This window comes from Schistocerca piceifrons, chromosome 2, assembly GCF_021461385.2.
Source record: "Schistocerca piceifrons isolate TAMUIC-IGC-003096 chromosome 2, iqSchPice1.1, whole genome shotgun sequence".
Lineage (NCBI taxonomy): Eukaryota > Metazoa > Arthropoda > Insecta > Orthoptera > Acrididae > Schistocerca > Schistocerca piceifrons.
Genome location: NC_060139.1, coordinates 803139490 through 803162484, shown reverse-complemented (window position 1 = coordinate 803162484; position 22995 = coordinate 803139490). Strand labels below are relative to the sequence as shown.

General features: G+C 38.4%; 1 protein-coding gene across 1 annotated transcript in view; it reads right to left on the bottom strand.

Moving 5' to 3' along the window:
• Window positions 1–22995, bottom strand: part of LOC124774971 (putative U5 small nuclear ribonucleoprotein 200 kDa helicase) — a 114226-nt gene that overhangs the window by 54831 nt on the left and 36400 nt on the right. Inside the window, exons 7-10 of the mRNA XM_047249708.1 lie at window positions 20938–21291; window positions 16591–16784; window positions 13333–13488; window positions 11099–11269 (exon numbers count right to left, since the gene is read on the bottom strand). Coding sequence (XP_047105664.1) covers window positions 11099–11269; window positions 13333–13488; window positions 16591–16784; window positions 20938–21291 — 875 coding nt within the window. The remainder of the gene's footprint in view (window positions 1–11098; window positions 11270–13332; window positions 13489–16590; window positions 16785–20937; window positions 21292–22995) is intronic.

Genomic DNA, 22995 nt, shown 5'->3' with positions numbered 1-22995 from the left:
AGATAAATCTGATCATTGCCTGGAATAAAAAATACGATCCTTCTGCATGTGAGTCTGATGAGCTAACCACTGCTCATCCAGTATCTTATTCAAAAAGATATCCCAGATTTTACCAGAAATGTTTTAGGGAAAACAACAAACAAACCACATCAAGATACCAGGCCATGGAGCGAAGACACAAAGCAGGGCTAACTGTTATCTATGGATTCATTTCAGACTGTCATAAACTCAAACACGTATACAAAAAAAGAATGCGACTCACTATGAAATTCAGTTCTTTCAAACAACAAAATAAAATGAGAACATTTCACCGTATGGAGCTTTCATTTTGAGCAAACATCATATATCAATATGAAGCACGGGAACTGAGGGGGAAAGTGGGAACAGATGACTACAGTAAAATGATATGAGTACAGTATTACTATTTCTTAGGTTAGACTATTCTACATACTTGTTAGTGCCAAGTAAGGTTTACTGACATTAGTTATAGTAACAAAAGGGTAGTTTCAATCACACTGAGCATGGCTGATCTAAGGAATTATTCAAAATAAATAAAAGTTTACATACAGCATTTATAAAAAGCACACATTGAAACAACGAAAGATTTTACGAAAAATCTCAGAAACATAGCTGTTACCTACTGGCATATGAATACTCAGCAAAGAAAACATGAAATTTTTTGTAATTTGGTACATACAAGGTGACAATCGTTGAACTATATGGAAGAAAATGTAAATGATGCTGTCGTTGACCTTCTGAATGGGTGTTTTCAGCTGAGCAATGGTTTTGGGGTTGTTGCTGTACACCTTGCCTTTAATTCAGCCCCACAAAAAGGAGTTGCACGTGTTCAGATCCAGAGAATATGGCAGCCAATTGAGGACCATGCCAGTGACATCAGGGTACCTGAGGGCCACAATGTGGTCCCCAAGTGTTCCTCCAGGTCATCAAACGCTCTCCTGCTTTGATAGGATTGAGCTACATCTTGCCTGAACCACATCTTGACAAAATCAAGGTCACTCTGAATAACAGGTATGAAATCATCTTCCAAAACCTTCATGTACCATTAGCTAGTCACTGTGCCACTGAGGAATATCGCACCAATTATTTCATGACTGGACATTGCACACCACACAGTCACCCATTGAGGGTGAAGAGACTTCTCGATTGCAATATGCAGATTCTCAATTGCCCAAATGTGCCAATTTTGCATATTGACAAAGCCATCCAAATGAAAGTGGGTTTTGTTGCTAAACCAAACCACATTGCACATGCTAATTCTCATCATGTCCTGTGGCCAATCGTGCAGTTTGAAGCTGCTAATGCAAACCATTCAGAAGCTGTGATGATTTTACTTCATATAGTTCAATAACTGTCAGCCTGTATTAACTTCGGACATCAATCAAGGTGGGCCCACAATGGCTACACTAAATATAAACTGAGAGCAGGTGCATTAGATACTGACAAAGGGCATGTCTTATGTTTATTCATGCTGGATGTATTTTCTAATAACAGATTATATAACCTGCTAATTCAGTTATGTGTATGTTGTTGACATCACAGGCCAATTCATGTTTATATTGCAAAGGCTGCTAAGCTCTCTGTTTTTCAGTTTGTGTATGAACAGTATTTCAACACTGCCAGCTCTCATGTACATGTGTAAAAATAGTATATTTGCCTACTAACGGCTTGGTTGCATAAAAAGTCATACAGCATGTAAAGAATGACTCCCCTCTCATATTACGAACACATCTGGTAATGCTCTTACCATTGTGCTACCTTTGCGCTTGGGACTCTGAAGACGGAAATAATGCAGAAACTCATCACTGTATGATCAATAAAGTCATTCCTGACCTGCTGTACAATATTTATTTATTTATTTTTTTAAAGCGGCAGATCTATACCTAATTACTAGAATGACTGTTAGCCTCCTATGTAACTTTCTGTCACACTTTCATTAATTATTTTGTCTCGAGGTACATGTCTGCAGTCTTGGAACACTTGGAAAGTACATGCCACAGCATCATAACATGCCTCTAAAGAAACCAAAACAAAATGGCACAGTCCTGTGATAAAGTGGAGTATCATGGGGTAATTCATTTTCGACAGCAGCAGAAATATTGCAACCATATCAGGCCAATCCACGAGGCTAATGAAGTCATTTGGATTGACCTGACACAGCAGTTGCTGTGAAAATCAAATTACTAGATGATACTCCACTCTCTCAGAGGTCTGTGTCATTTTCTTTCGGCTCCCGTAGAGGCGCAATACAATACTGTGGTACGAGGATTTCAATTTCCACCAGGGCCTACAAACGAACAAATAATTAATTGTGTAATGTTATCTTTTTCCCCCGAGATGATAATGACTGCCCCCCACCCATCCCACTCCTCATTGTCACCGTCTCCATCTTCTTAGACAGGCACAGTAACTGGATTAATAGGATAACTTGCTTCCCTATTTATTGCATTGACTGTTATTTAATTACTGCTTTTATTTATTACAAATTTTCATGTGGAAATTGCAACCAACCTTTCAATTTATGATAGCACAACTATGTACTTGTTGACGTATAGGCCATGCATATCTTTAGCAGCAATGATCAAATATCTGTGTATCTTTGATTCTAGCATGCTGTAACATGGTCTTTTTTTTTAACCAATATAAACAGACATCAACTGAACCCCCTGCCCACGCCTAACATGTCATCCCTTAATTTATGTCCACTGCATCCATTGGAGTTTCACGTGGCTGATTTCTGCAGTTCACATGAATATAGACGCAATTCTAAAAACAAGACGGTTATGATGTACATTCTACACGTAAACTTTTATTTATCAAAGGATATATTCTAAGATCCACTACACCAAGTGTGACTGAAATGTCTTCCCATACACATATCTCACACCACGAAATAATCATTTAAAGCAGCAGTAATAATGATCACACTCCACATATGCATTTTCATCAAAACACCAGCAGCATGACAAATGCTTACAAACGAACAAATAATTAATTTGAGTCAGTCACATGTTTATTCCAAGAATCAACAGAAATTGATGCGCAGGCAAATCACCAGGTAAGGGGCAACAATTATAGTAGTGAGATACATCAAAATAGGAAATGTAGATGCAAGGCTACGATTAATTGAAGGAATGTTGAGGAAATATCATTAATCCACATTAAGAGTTGAATTTCTGATACCACATACACCAAAAAAATTAGGAAACATACCACTTCCTTCAAAATATGTAACACAATGAGAAAATCTGATGAATAAGAGCTCATATGAAGATTAATGGACAGTCATTTTTCCTACATGTTGTTGTTGTTGTGGTCTTCAGTCCAGTGACTGGTTTGATGTAGCTCTCCATGCTACTCTATCCTGTGCAAGTTTCTTCATCTCCCAGTACTTACTGCAACCTACATCCTTCTGAATCTGCTTAGTGTATTCATCTCTTGGGCTCCCTCTACGATTTTTACCCTCCACGCTGCCCTCCAATACTAAATTGGTGATCCCTTGATGCCTCAGAACATGTCCTACCAACCGATCCTTTCTTCTAGTCAAGTTGTGCCACACATTTCTCTTCTCCCCAATTCTAGTCAATACCTCCTCATTAGTTATGTGATCTACCCATCTAATCTTCAGCATTCTTCTATAGCACCACATTTTGAAAGCTTCTATTCTCTTCATGTCCAAACTGTTTATCGCCCATGTTTCACTTCCATACATGGCTATACTACATACTAATACTTTCAGAAATGACTTCCTTACACTTAAATCTATACTCGATTTTAACAAATTTCTCTCCTTCAGAAACGCTTTCCTTGCCATTGCCAGTCTACATTATATATCCTCTCTACTTCGACCATCATCAGTTATTTTGCTCCCCAAATAGCAAAACTCCTTTACTGCTTTAGGTGTCTCATTTCCTAATCTATTTCCCTCAGCATCGGCTGACTTAATTCAACTACATTCCATTATCCTCGTTTTGCTTTTGTTGATGTTCATCTTACATCCTCCTTTCAAGACACTGTCCATTCCATTCAATAGCTCTCCCAGGTCCTTTGCTGTCTCTGAGAGAATTACAATGTCATCGGCAAACCTCAAAGTTTTTATATCTTATCATCATCATCATCATCAGTGTTCTGCCTAAAGGCAGGTTTTCACATGGTAGTTCTTCAGGCTGTTCGGTCTTCTGCCATCCTCTTCAGGTCTGCATAATTTCCTCTTCCCTTTATGTCGTCTATCACCTTGTATCTCCTTCTTCCTCTCAGTCTTCTCCCACAAACCAATCCTTCCAAAGCATCTACTAGCAAGCACTCCCTTCTCAGTGAATGTCCCAACTAGTTCCTTTTTCCTTTCTCTTACAACCTTCAGCAGACATCTTCTCCCACCAACCCTTTCCAATACTCTTTCATTACTCACTCTTTCCATCCGGCTCATTCTCTCCATTCTCCTCCACATCCACATCTCAAATGCTTCTAACCGTTTTTCATCCTCTCGTCTCAGTGTCCATGTTTCTGCCCCATATAGTGCCACACTCCAGACAAAACATTTGCCAAGCCTTTTCCTTAGTCCTTTATCTAATTTGCCACGTAAGAGTCTCCTCTTTCTGTTGAATGCTTCCTTCGCTATGGCAATTCGAGTTTTCACCTCCTGGTGGCATCTCAAGTCTTCAGTTATTGTGCTTCCGAGATATTTAAATTCACTTACTTGGCTACTGGTAGATTGTCCTATTTTAATATTGGACAGTCTGCGTCTTGTACTGATGACCATACTCTTTGTTTCTGCTGTGTTTATTTGAATCCCATATTCCACACAAGCTTCATTCAGACCTTTGAGCATGTTGTTCACTGCCCGCTCACTTTCTGCCACTAATACCATGTCATCAGCAAATCTTATACTTTCTATTCTCTTTCCACCAATACATATTCCTCTTTTCCCATCTAAACTTTTCGCAATAATCTCTTCAAGGTTTACGTTAAACAACAGTGGGGAAAAGCAACAACCTTGTCTAACACCTTAGCCAATGCTGCTTCCTTCTGACATTTCATTTCCAATCCCTATCCTTACTTTCTGGTGTAAATATAGATTCTGTATCAGTTGTCTCTCTTTCCAATCTACTCCTTTCCTCTTCAAGATATCCATCAGATTGCTTCACTGAACTCCGTCAAAAGGCTTTTCTAAATCTATAAAAGCAGCATTTGTTGCATTTCTGTTTCATCCATTTTTCTCTTGCTTCTTCAGTTTCTCTTCTTAATTCATTATTCAGTTTCCTGTACCTCTTTTTGCCTTTTTCAGTTTCTACACTTTTCCACTTTCTGCGTTCTTCCATCCTTTTCAACATGTTTTCTGTTATCCATTCTTTCCTGGTGCTTTGGGATACTCTAATTCCTAGTACTTCTTTGACAGAGTCCATGAGTCCTTCCCTCATTTTTATCCACTTGTCATTAACACTTTCATCAACACTACCTCTTTGCCATTTTTCCATAAATCTGTTCTCCAAATCTGATGCCTTTCCTACCTCTTTGAGTCTTTCTATGTTTAGTCTTTCTTTTGCTTCACCTCTCCAGACTTTTTTCAACTTCATTTGTATTTCGCCCATCACTAGGTTGTGGTCTGAATTTATTTCCGCTCCTGGATAAGCTTTAGCATTCTTCAAACAGTTCCTAAACCTTTTTTGTACCAGGATGTAGTCCAGCTGATATCTTTCCCTATTCAAATTTGATATCCATGTGTAACGTCTCCTTTTGTGGTGTTCAAATAATGTGTTACCCACTGCTAATGAATTTTCTTTACAGAAACTAATTAGTTGTTTACCTCTTTCATTTCTTATTCCTAATCAAAATTTTCCTACTGTATCTTCATATCTTCCTTCACCCACCACTGCATTCCAGTCCCCCACGATGATAATGCAGGCATTTCTATTTTCTTTCTCGATGAGTTCTTGTATTTTCTCATAATATTCTTCCACTTCCTCATCTCTGTGCTGGCTGGTTGGCATATATACCTGTATTAATACAAAATCTTTTGAACTACCCTTCAGTCGTATCATCATCAGTCTTCCATCAATATATTGTACCTTCATTATCTTATTTTTCAACTTTTGCCCTATCAATATTCCTACTCCGTTTTCACCACTCTTGATATACCCTGAGTAAAAGTGTTTATAATCTCCTTTCTATCTCCTCATTCTCTTCCCATCTCATTTCACACAAACCGAGGGCATCTAATCTGTTCCTTTTCATCTCCCGTTTTGCATTCTCTAGCTTTCCTGCTTGCAGAAGTGTCCTCACATTCCATGTTCCAATCCGTACCTTTCCTCCATTCACTGTCCCTTTCTTCCTTTCAAATATGTCTACTCTCACTGTGTTCCCCTCCCGGAGATCCGAATGAGGGGGAGTTTTAAATCCGGAATCTTTCAGTACATGGTATGTCTCTTATATCTTCTCCATGGATTTTAATACCTACTCCGGATTTTTCTTTTGTTTCCTTTACTGCTTGCTCAATATACAGATTGAATAACAACGGGGATAGGCTACAGCCCTGTCTCACTCCCTTCCCAACCACTGCTTCCATTTCATGCCCCTCGACTCTTATAACTGCCATCTGGTTTCTGTACAAATTGTAAATAGCCTTTCGCTCCCTGTATTTTACCCCTGCCACCTTCAGAATTCGAAAGAGAGTATGCCAGTCAACATTGTCAAAAGCTTTCTCTAAGTCTAGAAATGTAGGTTTGCATTTCCTTGATCTATCTTCTAAGGTAAGTCGTAAAGTCAGTATTGCCTCACGTGTTCTAACATCTTTACGGAATCCAAACTGATCTTCCCCGAGGTCGACTTCTATCAGTTTTTCCATTTGTCTGTAAAGAATTTGCATTAGTATTTTGCAGCCATGACTTATTAAACTGATAGTTCGGTAATTTTCACACCTGTCAACACCTGCTTTCTTTGGGATTGGAATTATTATATTCTTCTTGAAGTCTGAGGGTATTTCGCCTGTCTCATACAACTTACTCACCAGATGGTAGAGTTTTGTCAGGACTGGCTCTCCGAAGGCTGTCAGTAGTTCTAATGGAATGTTGTCTACTCCGGGGACCTTGTTTCGACTTAGGTCATTCAGTGCTCTGTCAAACTCTTCATGCAGTATCATATCTCCCATTTCATCTTCATCTACATCCTCTTCCATTTCCATAATATTGTCCTCAAATACATCGCCCTTGTACAGACCCTCTATATACTCCTTCCACCTTTCTGCTTTCCCCTCTTTGCTTAGAACTGGGTTTCCATCTGAGTTCTTCATATTCATACAAGTGATTCTCTTTTCTCCAAAGGTCTCTCTAACTTTCCTGTAGGCAGTGCCTATCTTACCCCTAGTGATATATGCCTCTACATCCTTACATTTCTCCTCTAGCCATCCCTGCTTAAGCCATTTTGCACTTCCTGTCGATATCATTTTTGAGACGTTTGTATTCCTTTCTGCCTGCTTCATTTACTGCATTTTTGTATTTTCTCCTTTCATCAATTAAATTCAATATTTCCTCTGTTACCCAAGGATTTCTATTAGCCCTTGTCTTTTTATCTACTTGATTCTCTGCTGCCTTCACTACTTCATCCCTCAAAGCTACCTATTCTTCTTCTACTGTATTTCTTTCCCCCATTCCTGTCAATTGTTCTCTTATGCTCTCCCTGAAACACTGTACAACCTCTGGTTTAGTCAATTTATCCAGGTCCCATCTCCTTAAATTCCCACCTTTTTGCAGTTTCTTCAATTTTAATCTGCACTTCATAACCAATAGATTGTGGTCAGAGTCCACATCTGCCCCTGGAAATGTCTTACAATTTAAAACCTGGTTCCTAAATCTCTGTCTTACCATTACATAATCTATCTGATACCTTTTAGTATCTCCAGGCTTCTTCCATGTATACAACCTTATTTTATGATTCTTGAACCAAGTGTTATCTATGATTAGGTTATGCTACGTGCAAAATTCTACCAGGCGGCTTCCTCTTTCATTTCTTACTCCCAATCCATATTCACCTACTATGTTTCCTTATCTTCCTTTTCCTACTGTCGAATTCCAATCACCCATGACCATTAAATTATCATCTCCCTTCACTATCTGAATAATTTCTTTTATGTCATCATACATTTCATCAATCTGTTCATCATCTGCAGAGCTAGTTGGCATATAAACTTGTACTACTGTAGTAGGCGTGGGCTTCGTGTCTATCTTGGCCACAATAATGCGTTTACTATGCCTGTTTGTAGTAGCTTACCCGCACTCCTATTTTTTTATTCATTATTAACCCTACTCCAGCATTTCCTCTATTTGATTTTGTATTTATAACCCTGTATTCACCTGACCAGAAGTCTTGTTCCTCCTGCCACCGAACTTCACTAATTCCCACTATATCTAACTTTAACCTATCCATTTCCCTTTTTAAATTTTCTAACCTACTTACACAATTAAGGGATCTGACATTCCACGTGCCGATCCGTAGAATGCCAGCTTTCTTTCTCCTGATAATGATGTCCTCTTGAGTACCGTATTTACTCGAATCTAAGAGGCACTCGAATCTAAGCCACACCTGAAAAATGATACTCGAAATCAAGGAAAAAAAATATTCCCGCATCTAAGCCGCACCTGAAATTTGATACTCGAAATTCAAGGGGAGAGAAAAGTTTTAGGCCGCACCACCTAATCGAAACAAAGTTGGTCCATTGTAATATGAGAGACAATTTAGGTCGAATGAATGACGATACAGCTACAGTAGTTTGGTTCGAGTCGTAAGCTTAGCAGTTAAGCTTTACTAGGTAGCCATTTCTATGCGTCATGCGCTCTGTCCGTATTTATATGGGTACCCTACCTTTTTCACGTGCTTCGTCTGGTTTGAATTGATTGCTTATTTTTCTTTGATCTGATAAATGCTGTTCTCTTTGTTTTAGGCGTTTACGTCACTCTAAGCTGAAAATGCATTACTGTACTGTGTCATGCATTGTTTGTCGCATTCTGGTAATGTGTTTTTACGAGCCGGCCGCGGTGGCCAAGCGGTTCTGGGTGCTTCAGTCCGGAACCGCGCGACCGCACGTTTGCAGGTTTGAATCCTGCCTCGGGCATGGATGTGTGTGATGTCCTTAGGTTAGTTAGATTTAAGTAGTTCTTTTCTTCGATAATGATCAACAAGAACCAAATAATAGACTGTGTATGATAGAAGAAGTTCTGAACGAGAGTTTGGCGAAAATTTTTCTCCATTTGAAAATCTTTGCAGACGCCTCTTTAGTACATTACATTCTGCACTGAAATTAGAGTCATCTTAGATTTAAAAATCTAGTCGATTGCCGTGCTTCATTTCTGACTGTACCACTATTAGGCATAAGAATAATACGAATATAAACATGACATGATATGTATATTCCTCCACGTCTGCTGTTGTCTCACTCTAGTTTCGTAGTTTATTAGGCAGACTGGATTTAAATGAGATAGCAGCAAACACGAAACAATACATGGCAAAATGTTTATATTCGTATTATTCTTATGGTGAAGAGAATACTGCATGTGATTCACAATACATAAAAGTTCCTATTAGCAACCATCTCTTCTCACAGGTGGGAAAAAATTCAGAACGTAGAGTTGGCCATATTGACAAACATCCCAAACAGTCTTTCCAGTCGGATTTTCGTAGCACATTGAAATGCTGCTACATTCGAAGATGAACAATACGGAATTTGTATTTACTTCGTTGGATAATGTATGAAAATGCAGTGGTCGAAACTTGAGGTGGAGAAAAAAGCTCATCTTCCACCTTTTTTTTTAAATTTATTTACTGACGCAGAGGTTTTGGCGCCAGTATTTATCTTTGTGCCTGCAAAGCATGCCTGTGTAGCGCTACATATATTCGACGGCAGAAGTTAGTTGTAGCGGCACCTACGAACATTTTTCAGAACTTCCGCTTACTTTGCACTCGATTCTAAACCGCAGGCGGCTTTTTGGATTACAAAATCCGGAAAAAAAGTGTGGTTTAGATTCGAGTAAATACGGTAGTCCCCACCCAGAGATCTGAATGGGGGACTATCTTACCTCCGGAATATTTTACCCAAGAGGATGCAATCATCATTTAACCATACAGTAAAGCTGCATGCCCTCAGGAAAAATTACGGCTGTAGTTTCCCCTTGCTTTTAGCCGTTCGCAGTACCAGCACAGCAAGGCCACTTTGGTCAGTGTTACAAGGCCAGATCAGTCAATCATCCAGATTGTTGCCCCTGCAACTACTGAAAAGGCTGCTGCCCCTCTTCAGGAACCACACGTTTGTCTGGTGTCTCAATAGACACCCCTCCGTTGTCGTTGTACCTACGGTACGGCTATCTGTATCGCTGAGGCACGCAAGCCTCCCCACCAACAGCAAGGTCCATGGCATTCTCAAATGCACTAGGGGATGTGAGAAATAATAGTGATCCCAGAAGTACATTCAAATACAAACTGTAAAATGGCTCGTGGAGTATAGATGAAGATCATAGTGGTGATGAATGCTAAAACATAATTTTGTGTTATTTTGTTGCTCACTAATGTAACAAGGTGGTTAAAGGTATATCAATGTAACTTAGAATAGTGAAACTAAACATAAAGAATCCAGACAAAAAATGAAAGCATAGACCAGAAATTTAATTGTTGATTACATTTGGCAAACAGATTTTTAATTAAATTTGCATAATAGTACTACATGATTTTGTTGTAATTACATGTTTCAGTGCAAGTAATCACCTGAAAAATTTTTTTTAATTAATCAGAAACATTGAAGAATTACGAATTTAACTTTGCATCAATCCAGAACATTTCATGTTTAATATATTCCCATATCACAACACTCAAGAGCACCTCATTTTCATGATCACTTAACTAGATGACATGGCTCCATTTAGCAGACACATGACCATTATTAATCAAAGTAAAACTAATTCAGAAAACACTGACAACATAATTAGCAGAATATAATTAGCAAAACAATGGTGGGTGCACTGTAGACTTCTATTTGAATACATTCAGCGTAGAAAACTTATCAATGTGTGCTTGTTTATGCAACTGAGGGTGTACTCACAATTATAACAAGTCGTACAAGCTGTGTGAAGGTCTTCTCACCACCTTTCCGTGTGATTATGTCCCACTTCTCTGGTGTACACACTATGACTTGGGTGGCCTGTACTTGCTCCCTTGTCAGTTGATGATCTCCTGTCAACTCTGATACAGTGATTCCGTAAGAGTTCAGCTTCTGCAATGAAAACATTGGACACTCATATTATACAATACATTCACCAGATAAAAAAAAACACACACACACACACACACACACACACACACACACACACACACACACACACACACACACACCTATCTGTGGTTGCAGTGAAACTGATCGTTGATTATCAATAACACTTATCTGGGAAGTTGGGAGCTGGAGATGTGGTTGGGAAGGACGCATGAGGCAAAGCGGGGGTAGTGGGACTGAGTGAGGCAAATCTTTTGACTGATGATTCAGTGGCTGCACAACAAGACAAAAGGAGTTCAGAAGGTAAAGCACATATCAGATAGAGAGAAGAGAAAAAGGGGGGGGGGTGGAGGAAAGGAAAAGGAAGAAGAGACGAAGAGAGAGAGAAAGGGGACAGAGAGAGAAAGGGAGAGGGGTGGAAAAGGGCAGGGGGGAGGGAGGGAGGGAGGGAGGGAGGGAGGGAGAGGAGGAGAGAGGGGAGGGAGGGGAGGGAGGGAGGGAGAGAGTGCCAGTGGGGGAGGGGGAGGAAGAGTGGTATGAGATAACAGTACATGATCTCTGGACAGGAAAGGAGTGATGTGGACCAATGGGAGAAGGAGAAAGCTGCAGGGTTAGGCCAGCAGGATTGCAAGAGTGCAGGGTATACTGGAGAGACTATTGTAATGTGGGTGGTTCAGAGAAACATGTGCTGGAAGGGAGTATCCAAATGGCTCGTGAACTGAAGCAGCTGTTGGAAGTCGTTTCTGTTGCAGAGTGCAGCGTGTTAGGCAACTAGATTGGTTTGCCACTGTTTAGCAGTGGCCATTCATGTGAGTAGACAGTTGGTTACTTCTCCAACCCGCAAAGAATTCTGTTCAGCTAATTCCAGCAGGCCTGATCTATAAAATGGCTACTTTCACAGATGATATGGAAGTTCTGTTTACTGGGGACCTGGATATGATATTGTCTCTCAATAAAGACTCTGGTAAGGTTACTGGCGTATTTCAACAGCTCCTGCTTTCCACTGCATACGCCACAACCAGTGATGTACTGTCTGGCCATCATCATACTGCAAACGTGACCATCCAGTTGCCAAAAAAGCGATGCACTCAAACACAAGGGGCTCCAACAGCTGATTTACTACACAGGCACTTCAATACTTCCTTCAAGCACAAGTTTCTCTGAACTATGCAGGTGGGAATGGTCTCTCCAGCACATTCTGCACTCTTGCAATAGCCCGGTCTACATCTCCACAAACCTGTTTCCCACAGCCTCTTCTCACCTTTCCTGTTTTCTCATCTGTCCACACCACTCCTTACCTGTCCAGATCATATACTGCCTTCTCTTGCCATTCTTCCTTCCGCCCATACACACTCTCTCTCTCTCTCTCTCTCTCTCTCTCTCTCTCTCTCTCTCTCCCTCCCCTCCCTTTTCCACCCCTATCTGTTTTCCTCTCCCCTCCCTGCCTCCATCTACTTCTCCACCTACGTCTACTTTCCTCCCCTCCCTTCCACACCCCTCCCCCCCCCCCATCTACCTCTCTCTTAAATGCTCTACATTCCAAACTCCTTTCATCTTATTGTGTAACAGCTGTGTCATCTGTCAAAAGACCTGCCTCGTAATATCCTGCAATCCCCTCCTTGCCTCGTACGTCCTTGTCCAATTCCCCCAGCAACTGCTCTCAATATAATCAGTCTCACTGGGTCTGTGAGTGTATCCGTCTGGGTGGTTATGTATGTGAATATGCATACTTTTACTAGAATGACAGCAAGTGCTCGAAAGCTAGAGTGAATAATGTTTTCCATTACATGTTTTTGTGCACCACACACGATCCACTACAGGAGAGTGGTTACCGTTCCTTTAGTTTACATATTTTCCACACAGGAATTTCTAGTATAGTTATACATTCAGCAGTTAAATTTTCAAAATGATAACTGTGAAATCTCATAATAGTCTAAATGGCAATATAACAACATATGTTGACTAAAACAAACATCAATAAACTAGTAAACTTAATCAAATCAGTCCATACTTATATTATTACAATAATTACTTTATAAAACAATTCCAATCTTATGCAGCTTTACCTTGTTGAAATTACCCACTAATTCCTGTACTAGTGACCTCATGGGAGCAACGTAAATAATCTTGAATTCATCCACATTTATTGTACCATCTGGATTAATATGCTTCCCTATCTCTCTCATCATACAAAGTAATGCTACATTTGTTTTACCAGCTCCCTGAAACAACAGGTTTTTATTAATTTTAAGCCAAAAATATTGTTGCATTCACTGTATAATGTAAGAATATTATTCATTTTACATAATCATCTATCTCGTTGAAAACAAATACACCAGTGTTCAAGTGTTTAATTACACATTTAAATACTGAAGCAGTTAGTTAAGTACATAAAAATTACTATAGAGATAAACTGCGACAGACAACACTTAAATTATTCTCCATTTTTGTGAAATAGGAAAAGTGAAACATATTCGCATTTGGTTATTACTACAGCTGATACTGTTAACAGTGATATCGTTTTAAAAGGAGGACTGCTAAACGGTGAAATCCTACTGTCCCACCTAAATCCTACATAAATGCTTTATTTAAAAAAAAAAAATCACTTACCATGACATTGCTTATTGCAGCTTATCAGAGAAAACAACGTATTTTTGTTACATTTACAGAGAACTATATTGGCTGTAATATCCAATGTTCATTATGCGTGTTACATAGTTGGGGATTACTAACAACAATGTAATGCCTATTTTCAAACACTTGTTTCTCCTGTTTTCTGTAGAGTGTTGATTTCAAATCATTATGTGTGTTAAACAGTCAACGCAAGCATCACTTTAAAGATATCACAAAAAAAGATGGAAGGATTTAATATTGAAGGGAAGTCACACATAATTTGGTGATTAGAAATGGGGAAACAAACAGCATCACGAAGGAATTGGGTGTGTCATACTCAACAGTTTCTACAATTTGGAAGGACAGAGAGAAAATACAATCTCTTTTTCAAACACAATTCCTTAAAAATCAAGTGGACGAGATCATCTGAGCACAAAGATATTGAAGAAGCTTTACTTACATGGCTTAAGGGGCAAACATCAAATAATGTGGCAATCAATGGAACTATTCTTCAAGTGATAACCAATGAATTTGCACATCTGCTGGGAAAGCTGAACTTCAATTGTTCTTCATATTGGATACAATGTTTCCGAGCTTGATGTGATATTATCACCAGGAAAATTTGTGGCGGAGCTAATGATGAACCTGATGGTTTAACAGACTATTTAAGAAGCAGCCTGTTTTGGGTGAAAGTTAAAAGACAGATGATATATTCAATACAGATGAGACTGACTCGTCTTAAAAAATGACCCAAGATAAGAAATTTAAAGGTGAACTGTGTTTGCGTGGTAAAATGTTTAAGATAAGAATCATACTTATGGTTGCTGCAAGGATCATGTAAAGAAAAGTTTTTTGTGGTCAGAAAATCGAGGGAACCTAGATTTTTTTTAAACGTTTACTCCCTACCTGTATTTTGTGAAAACAATGCAAAATCTTGGATGACATCTGACATTTTTAAAAAGTGTTTGCATAACTGGATTCTCAGCTGAAACCAAAGAAATGAAAAATTATTCTCCTGGTCAACAATAACTGCGCTCCTAATCCAGTAGTCAATAATCTGCAGTGCAATAAACATTATGTTTTTGCCTCCAAGCATCACTTCAGTTCTACATGCTGTGAACCATGGCGTCAGAAAATCTCTGAAAATGGAGTACGGCAATCTTCAAGTGATGAACATGTTACAAAATGTCGAAAGAAGGTAAAGAAACACTTTTTGGCATTCTTGATGTAACTTTAATATTATCAGAAGTGTGGAAAATGTCACTCAAAAGACAATTGCCAACTGTTTTAAACATGCAGGATTCAGAGAACTTTCTTCACCATCCCATGGTGAGGGCACATACTCAGCAACAGCTGATGCTACTAAAGATGAAGCTGAGGATGACATTCCTCTGACAGAATTATTGCAAGAACTTTTTCTATCTTTGTCAATTTGTGAAACATAGGACTTTGCCCAGATAGAAAACAATCTTATCGTGTATGGCTCAGTGAGTGAAGAAGAAATTGTAGCTGACAGCCAAGGCCATACACGACTGACGAAAAAGAAAGTGAACAAGAAGAATAGTTTGCTGTGCAATCACTTAACGAAGCTCACACTGCAGTGAATACTTAACAAAAATTTCTTATTGTCAAAGAAAATACTTCAAACAAATGCATTATCAAATGCTAAATGGGTATGCATATTTAAAAAGCAAACAAAGATAAGTGATTGTCTTACGTATGACAGTATACAGTAGTATGGGTTACTGTATTGCTTTTTAAAGTTAATGGAAATGGTTGAAAAACTAAAGAATACTGTCCTTGCTGTGATTGTAGAAAACTACAAAATTAAATTCCAATATGTGTTATCTTTTCAAAGTGCAGAAGTGGAATAATAGCGTATTCATTATTGATGTTTTGTGAATAGGTGTATTGGATATTTTCAATATGTTAGGTACAGTACTTCATATTTGTGGAACATTTTAAAGAGAAATGTAGAAGAAAGTGTAGGCCTCCATGTAATTTATGGACAGACTACTGTCTTTTTATTTTGGTAGTGACACTTAATTTTTGTAACAAAGTAACTGGAATGAAAATGTGTCGTTTATAACTATTATACTATACGGCATATACAGTAAGTTTTAAGTATGCTCAACATTTCATCTTATTCATTATCCAATATTGTGTTCAGCATTAAACATTGTTGGTGTTGAAGCTTTAACTGTATTGCAGCCTACACTTTACAGATAACAAATTTTTATCAATATATACATGAAGATACATAAAACAAAAAAATGTACTTTATATAACTCAGAAAAGCAAGAAAGGGACAGGAAGGAAAATAAAATGAAAACTGCACAAAGTTAAGTTTAAAATCAAATATTTTAAGTAAAACTTGTATATACGGCAAATATTTTCTATAAATCCCCTAGTGTCTATCTGAACTTTGAGAATCACTGAGGTGAGGAAATAGACAGGACCTACAAAAAATATGTATTTGTCGGATTTTGACATATTCACTGATTTTATTGTCAGACACTTCATCCTGTTCGTACTCACTTCAACATTATCCCTTATCCTTTAGGTAAATAACACCTCTCCAACAGCAACTTTTGTTTTTGTTTTTAGTTAACTTGTATTGCTCTAACATCATCAAAAATGTAAACTGACTAATACTGGAACACAGAGGAAAAATCAAAACTAATTTTAGGTCTGAACTGCAAGGAACGAACCGTTGGTGCACACAGAAGTAGATTTTCATCAGATTCCAATGCTACTTTGTACAGTCTGCTTTGAATGCGATTTAGCGCTTTACAGTCTTCAAATGCAGGTTGAACATACTTTGGCAGTTTCTCAATTGGAACGTTACATTCATCTGCTCCATAAGGCTTTGGCTTCAAAGCTGGAACATGCACTTCTTCATAACCTGCAAAGAAATGTTGATATTAAGTAATTTAAAATTTTACACTAGGCATGTATTTACTGAGTTACGTGGAATGACTATCTGTTACTACTTCAACGATTAAAATAGGCAACACTAATCTTCTTAAACTGCATTACACAAAACTATAATTACTTACAATAATTAGCAACAATGAAAGATTATAAATACTGTCCTGCTTATCATGATATGCTGTGTAATGAGTTCTTATTTAGAAGGGCCACAATTCAAGTTCCAATTTGACCATCACTGATTACCTCCTTTACTAGATGTTACTGTGAGAATATTTCTTCACACAAACAGGACAGAAAAAAAAATCAATTAAGAGAGAGAGAAAAATACTACAACAAAACACAGAGGAAAGTAGTGAAAAAGAAACTGCGACACGCAGAGGAAAAGAAATAGGATGCAAAAGCAACTTGGGGGGGGGGGGGTTGAATTTGGGTTAGAGAAATGTGACACATATAGGACAAGCTACAACATGCCTTGATAAACATTATATAGGTCAGTTAACACCAAACTTGGCCAGAGAAGATGTTCATACAAAGTAAAAGCAGGAATGCTAGTTCCAGTGCATCTTGTATATTGTAAGGAGTGCAATATCAGGTCAGGAATGAATTCACATAATGTAGAATAATAATCCGTACTCACGACACAACTTTGTCATTCCATGACATTTCAGATTGTACAAGGCATCGTATAATGATATTGACAATGCACGTGCTGTACCTGTGATTAGAAGACAGTCACATGCAGTGACAAGCATGTACTGGGTCACAATATAACACAGCATATGATGACCACCATCTTGGAAGAATTAAACAGTTTTGACCATTGTGTTAGCCAGATGTTGAAGCACTACAACAAATAAGGACCAGTAAGTGGTCTGACTTTGTCATTTGCAGGTGGGACCAGTAGCATGGATGACACAGTCTATACTTCTACTAAAAAGAAACCACCAATGTTTTCACTGGTGTTCCAAGTTACATAATGCTGTGTTTTCAAACTCCAGTTCAAATGTCTTCTTCATTTCCAGCAGTGCAAGTGTCAGATTCTACTATGGTGACCACAGTCCGATACTTTGCATTGTTAAGCAACATGACCGACAAATTTTAAGTAGGATGGTCTGGAACAACACTGAAGACAACAAGTGCTTTCAACTCCTATTTATTGATGACAATTAAACAGCAGTTGTTACATCAGGAATGCTAAGTAAAAGAGGCACTGCCATCTTGCTTCAGGACAAAGCCTTGTCACACGTAGTGGGGTACCACTGCCATGTAAATTTGCCTGTAATGTCACCCACAGGCCACTTTATGATGTGCTACTTGTTCTTTACACAAGGGAATGATAAAATACAACATGTCAAAACCTGCCTACTTTTTTTTGTTTTTCATGGGAAGAACCTACCAAACAAATCAACTGACAAAATTTTAGCAGTCAATATGCTCTACCAAGCACAATTTTTTTATATATTTTTCATTGCTTGTCAAATGGCTGGAGCAGACTGTCCCTGAAGGTGTACTGGTAAACAGGTAATATGACACTATATGAGTCTACACCATTGTTTCCACTGGTAATTTTTCACAAATCAAGACATCCTCTAATTACCACTCACTTGAAATTGTAGCATATTTAGCATACAGACACAAAAATAGTTATCAATTAATTCTGCAGTGTTAGTGAGTGTTAACGATGGAGATAAAAGTCAGCTAACAACAATTATATTTTCACATCTGCAATTAGAATCTATCTTTGTGCAAGTTCCAAAATTTCAGAATAACACTAGAATTTGAGAATAACATGAAATCTAATTAATGTTCCCAATCTTGCAAAAATGAAATATGAAGATGTGATATGCAACTGACATCAATTAACTCTTCTGAAGACGTGCATGTGTACAATTTAGCGATTAATTTCATGGACATTCATTCAAATGATATTGACATTTCAATAGAAAGTGCGGAACATTACAAGCAATTATTCTAACAATTCGGGAAACAGTGGTTCGGGTTATGATAGCTATGCCAGTTGACCGTTTTGAAGTTCTCAGTGACAAATAAAGGAGCACTGGATTGTTGGTTAAACAGAAGAACGGAATAATGCTTACAGTAAGCAGTGTGCAACACTTGTACCATTTTTAAAAATCTGATTTTCAATAATATGAACCAAAGAACAAATTATGCAAAGATAGACATATGTGCCAAAATGCAAATATTGTGAAAGAAAAAATATTTGAAAGCTTTAGAATTACACATGAGGGACAATCTACAGTTATTGGTGTAAAGCTAAGTGATGACTCTGCTATTTGCATGAGATAAGGACATTGGCAATTTCTTCAAACTGGTTAAGCATATTAACAAAATTGAACAATATTAGAAGTAAAATTACAGTTTACTTCAAGTAAACATGTTGAGGATATGTCATCGGTTGGTAAGAGTAGAGAAATTAGAAGCTGACACGAGAATGAAGCTCACTGTTGTCCATGCAATTGTTGCCTACAACTCCGACTAGTCAAGTTTCACGCAAAAATTACATGCAAGCAAAATTTATCATTCTGTGATGAAAAACGGCAATTGATGCACATTTAACACATTTCTATACTGTAATGCCAGTGATTAGTATGCCTGGACAAATGGGGAGGAGTAATTTTCAACACATAATTCAAAACATCATCTTACCCTGGACTCTCGACCCGGACATAATGACAATACTGTGTTCCAAGTGGACAACAGTAAGCTGATTTAATGTGGACTGCCTCCGGTACAACTAAAGTGATTCAATCCCTTGATTAAAATAAAAAAAAATAAAATAAAAAAGAATTCTTCAACAGTGGAAAGCATTTTTCTGGATATTGTCAGACAATACACCTTTTGATGGATCTTTGTCATTTCATATTTATCAGCAGAACAATATTCAGGAAACTTTAATCCTTTGTGCATTTTCAGTTTGCATCATGTTTTGTGAATGTGATCAAAGTAGGCATGGGATGCCAAACAAATTGCTGGGAATTTTTCTTACTCCATCCCAATTTTGCTTAAATAAAATTAGTAAATACTATAAATACCTAAATGCAGTAAACCTTTCTTCTGTTAGAGCACCTGCTGTAAGAAAACTGTTTGTTTTTGACACTTAATAGACACTACTATTTCTGAAACTATTTTGAGAAATAAACAAGGGATTATTTCATTGTTATTCTATATATTTTCCTGGCGTAATGGCCATTCCATGAGGATTGCAGCCAAATTACATTGACATCTTGCCATGACATTTCAGCTGACTACTATTCAGTGCAAAACACTCACCTGATGATGCCTGAATGGTTGTCAGCTAAAATACCATGGCAAGATGTGGACGTAATCTGGCTGCAATCCGAAAAACCTCATGGAATAAATGTTTAACTGACAGTAAAATGCACAAAATCCCATAAATTTTAATAAGAACTCTGCTACAATAACTATTATAAAATGATGTAAGTATGTAGTATTCAGTTTCAAGAAATTAAATTCCCGGCTGAAGTAATGCAAGGTGTTTGCAATATGGTTTCAAAATTGCCACTATTTTTGTTGTCTGCTAGTGACCATCAGTAGAATTATATCTGCAGTAGTTTAGCTGTTTGTATGAACCCAAAGTTATCCAAAAAGTTAATGACATTCGATATTTCTGTATGGGTTAAGTGATTAAAATTGCCATGAGGTTTCCACATTGGTTTCAGTTGTCATAAATGTTCCTGCTCAATTGTCAATCCACGTGCTACGCAAGAAGAGCTGTATAAACTGGTGTAAAAATGGTTCTGCATGTGGCAAAAAGGCGTAATTTCAAAAACTTTCTAAAAATACTTGCAGTGCATCTTAACGGATGGGTGCCTCTTATCCTGAGGTTACAGTCACATGCCCTTTCTTGTTGACCTGCCGCAGTTCGACCCTCTGTCTTTCCCAAGAAAGGAGCTATTAATTCCAAAAGCTAGGATTGTGTATGTACTTTTATGTGTATCTATAGCAGTACTGACATTTTACCTGAAGGTAAATACCAGCCACCAATCCTGTCTCCTAATTTTATAATAAGAGGTATTTCAAACACAAAAATATAAATAAAAATACTCAAGCAAAAAGATCTACAAGATGTAAATTCATCTTACCTTTTCTTTGCTTACGGAAGGACCCATCAGGCAACTGACAACGTTTGTTCGCCATAAAATGACTTCCCTGGGCGAATACAAGGTCTTCCAGGTCTACAATGACACGCTGTCCTGGTACATTGGCAGCACTAGCAGCTCCAACATCCCCAGATCCCTCACCTCCCTGGTCTCGGCGAGACCTGCCAGATGAGCCTCGGCCACCTCCACCACCTCCGACAACTTCTTCATCATCACCTCCACCTGTGTCCAATGCTCTCAGAATTTTAACTAGAGATGGATCCTCACTCATTTTCTCTCGTATCTTCTGGCGCTCAGATTCACTTTGAGAAGAAGCCAGCAATGTGCAATAAAGGACTGAAATCAGAAGAACAAACTTATATTATTCTTAAAAGAATCACTGCAATTCCGACTTTCTGGGAAGGTGAAGGTCACTAAAGTCATTCTGAACTGAATAATGTCACTATATATTCACTAGCATGTACAGGAATTTTCCTTAAGGAATTGCCATAAGCTAATTTTATTTTATTAAACAGATATCGTTACAAAATGAGGTGCGGGAAAGGTCAATGAAAGTCTAAATTAAAGTAAAATGCTGAAGAAGTATAGACCTAAAAATTATCTCAATTCTACAATTTTCTGTAACTGATTAATGCAAGACACACGCATCTGTAAACACAATACTGGAAGAGCAGAAAGAACAATATGCACGTAGCAATATGCACATACACAGGTGGCAGCTGTATCGCATACACAATGTATAAAAGGGCAGGACCCTGGCAAAGAGTCACTTGTACTCAAGCAATTTGTGTGAAAAGCTTCCAAAGTGATTATGGCCACAAGGTGAAAATTAACAGACTTCGAACACCGAATGGCTGTTGGCACTAGATGTGAGGTCATTACATTTTGCAAACTGTTGAGAAATTCAATATTCTCAGATCCACAGTGTCAACAGTACACCAAGAATACCAAATTTCAAGCATTACCTCTCACCATGGACAATGCAGTGGCCGCAGGGCTTCACTTAATGACCAAGAACAATGGTGTTAGCATAGAGCTGTCAGTGCTAACAAACAAACAACACTGCACGAAATAACCACAGAACTCAATGTGGGACATACGACGAACATATCCGTTTCAACAGTGCGGAAAATTTGGCATTAATGGGCTATGGTAGCAGATGACCAACAAGTGTGCCTCTGCTAACAGCACGACTTCATCTGCAGCACCTCTCCTAGACTGGTGACCATATTGATTGCACCCTAAACAACTGAAAAGCTGTGGCCTGGTCAGATGAGTCCCAATTTCAGTCGGTAAGAGCTGAAGGTTGGGTTTGAGGGTACCACAGACCTCATGAAGCCCTGGACCTCAGTTGTCAACAAGGCACTGTGCAAGTTGGTGGTGGCTCCATAAAGGTGTGGTCTGTGTTTATATGCAATGGACTGGTTCCTCTGGCCCAACTGAATTGATCATTGACTGGAAATGGCTGTGTTTGGCAGTTTGGAAACCATTTGCAGCCATTCATGGACTTGATATTCCCAAACAACAATGGAATTTGTATGGATGAGAATGTGGCTTGTCACTGAGCCACAATTTTTCGCGGCTGGATTGAAGAACATTCTGGACAATTCGAGTGAATGATCTGGCCACCCAGGTCACCCAACATGAATGTCATTGAACGTTTGTAGGACAACAGGTCAGTTCGTGCACAAAATCCTGCACTGGCAACACTCTCACAATTACGGACGGCTATGGAGGCAGGCAGCACGGTTCTCTTCTGCAGGGGACTTCCAAAGACCTGAGTCCACACCACATCAAACTGCTGCACTATGCTGAGCAAAAGGAGGTTGGACACGATATTAGGGGGTATCCAATGCCTTTTGTCACCTCAGAGTAAAATATTAGAGGTATAACTGACACACTATGCCAGACGTTGAGTTCTCACCATATCACTAAAGCTTGGGATGTCATTCAAATAATGCAAATTTGAACACAGGTCAAATTAATTTGTACAACTGGAAGTTTGCTTATTTTGAATACCAATCACTTTGTTATGCATAA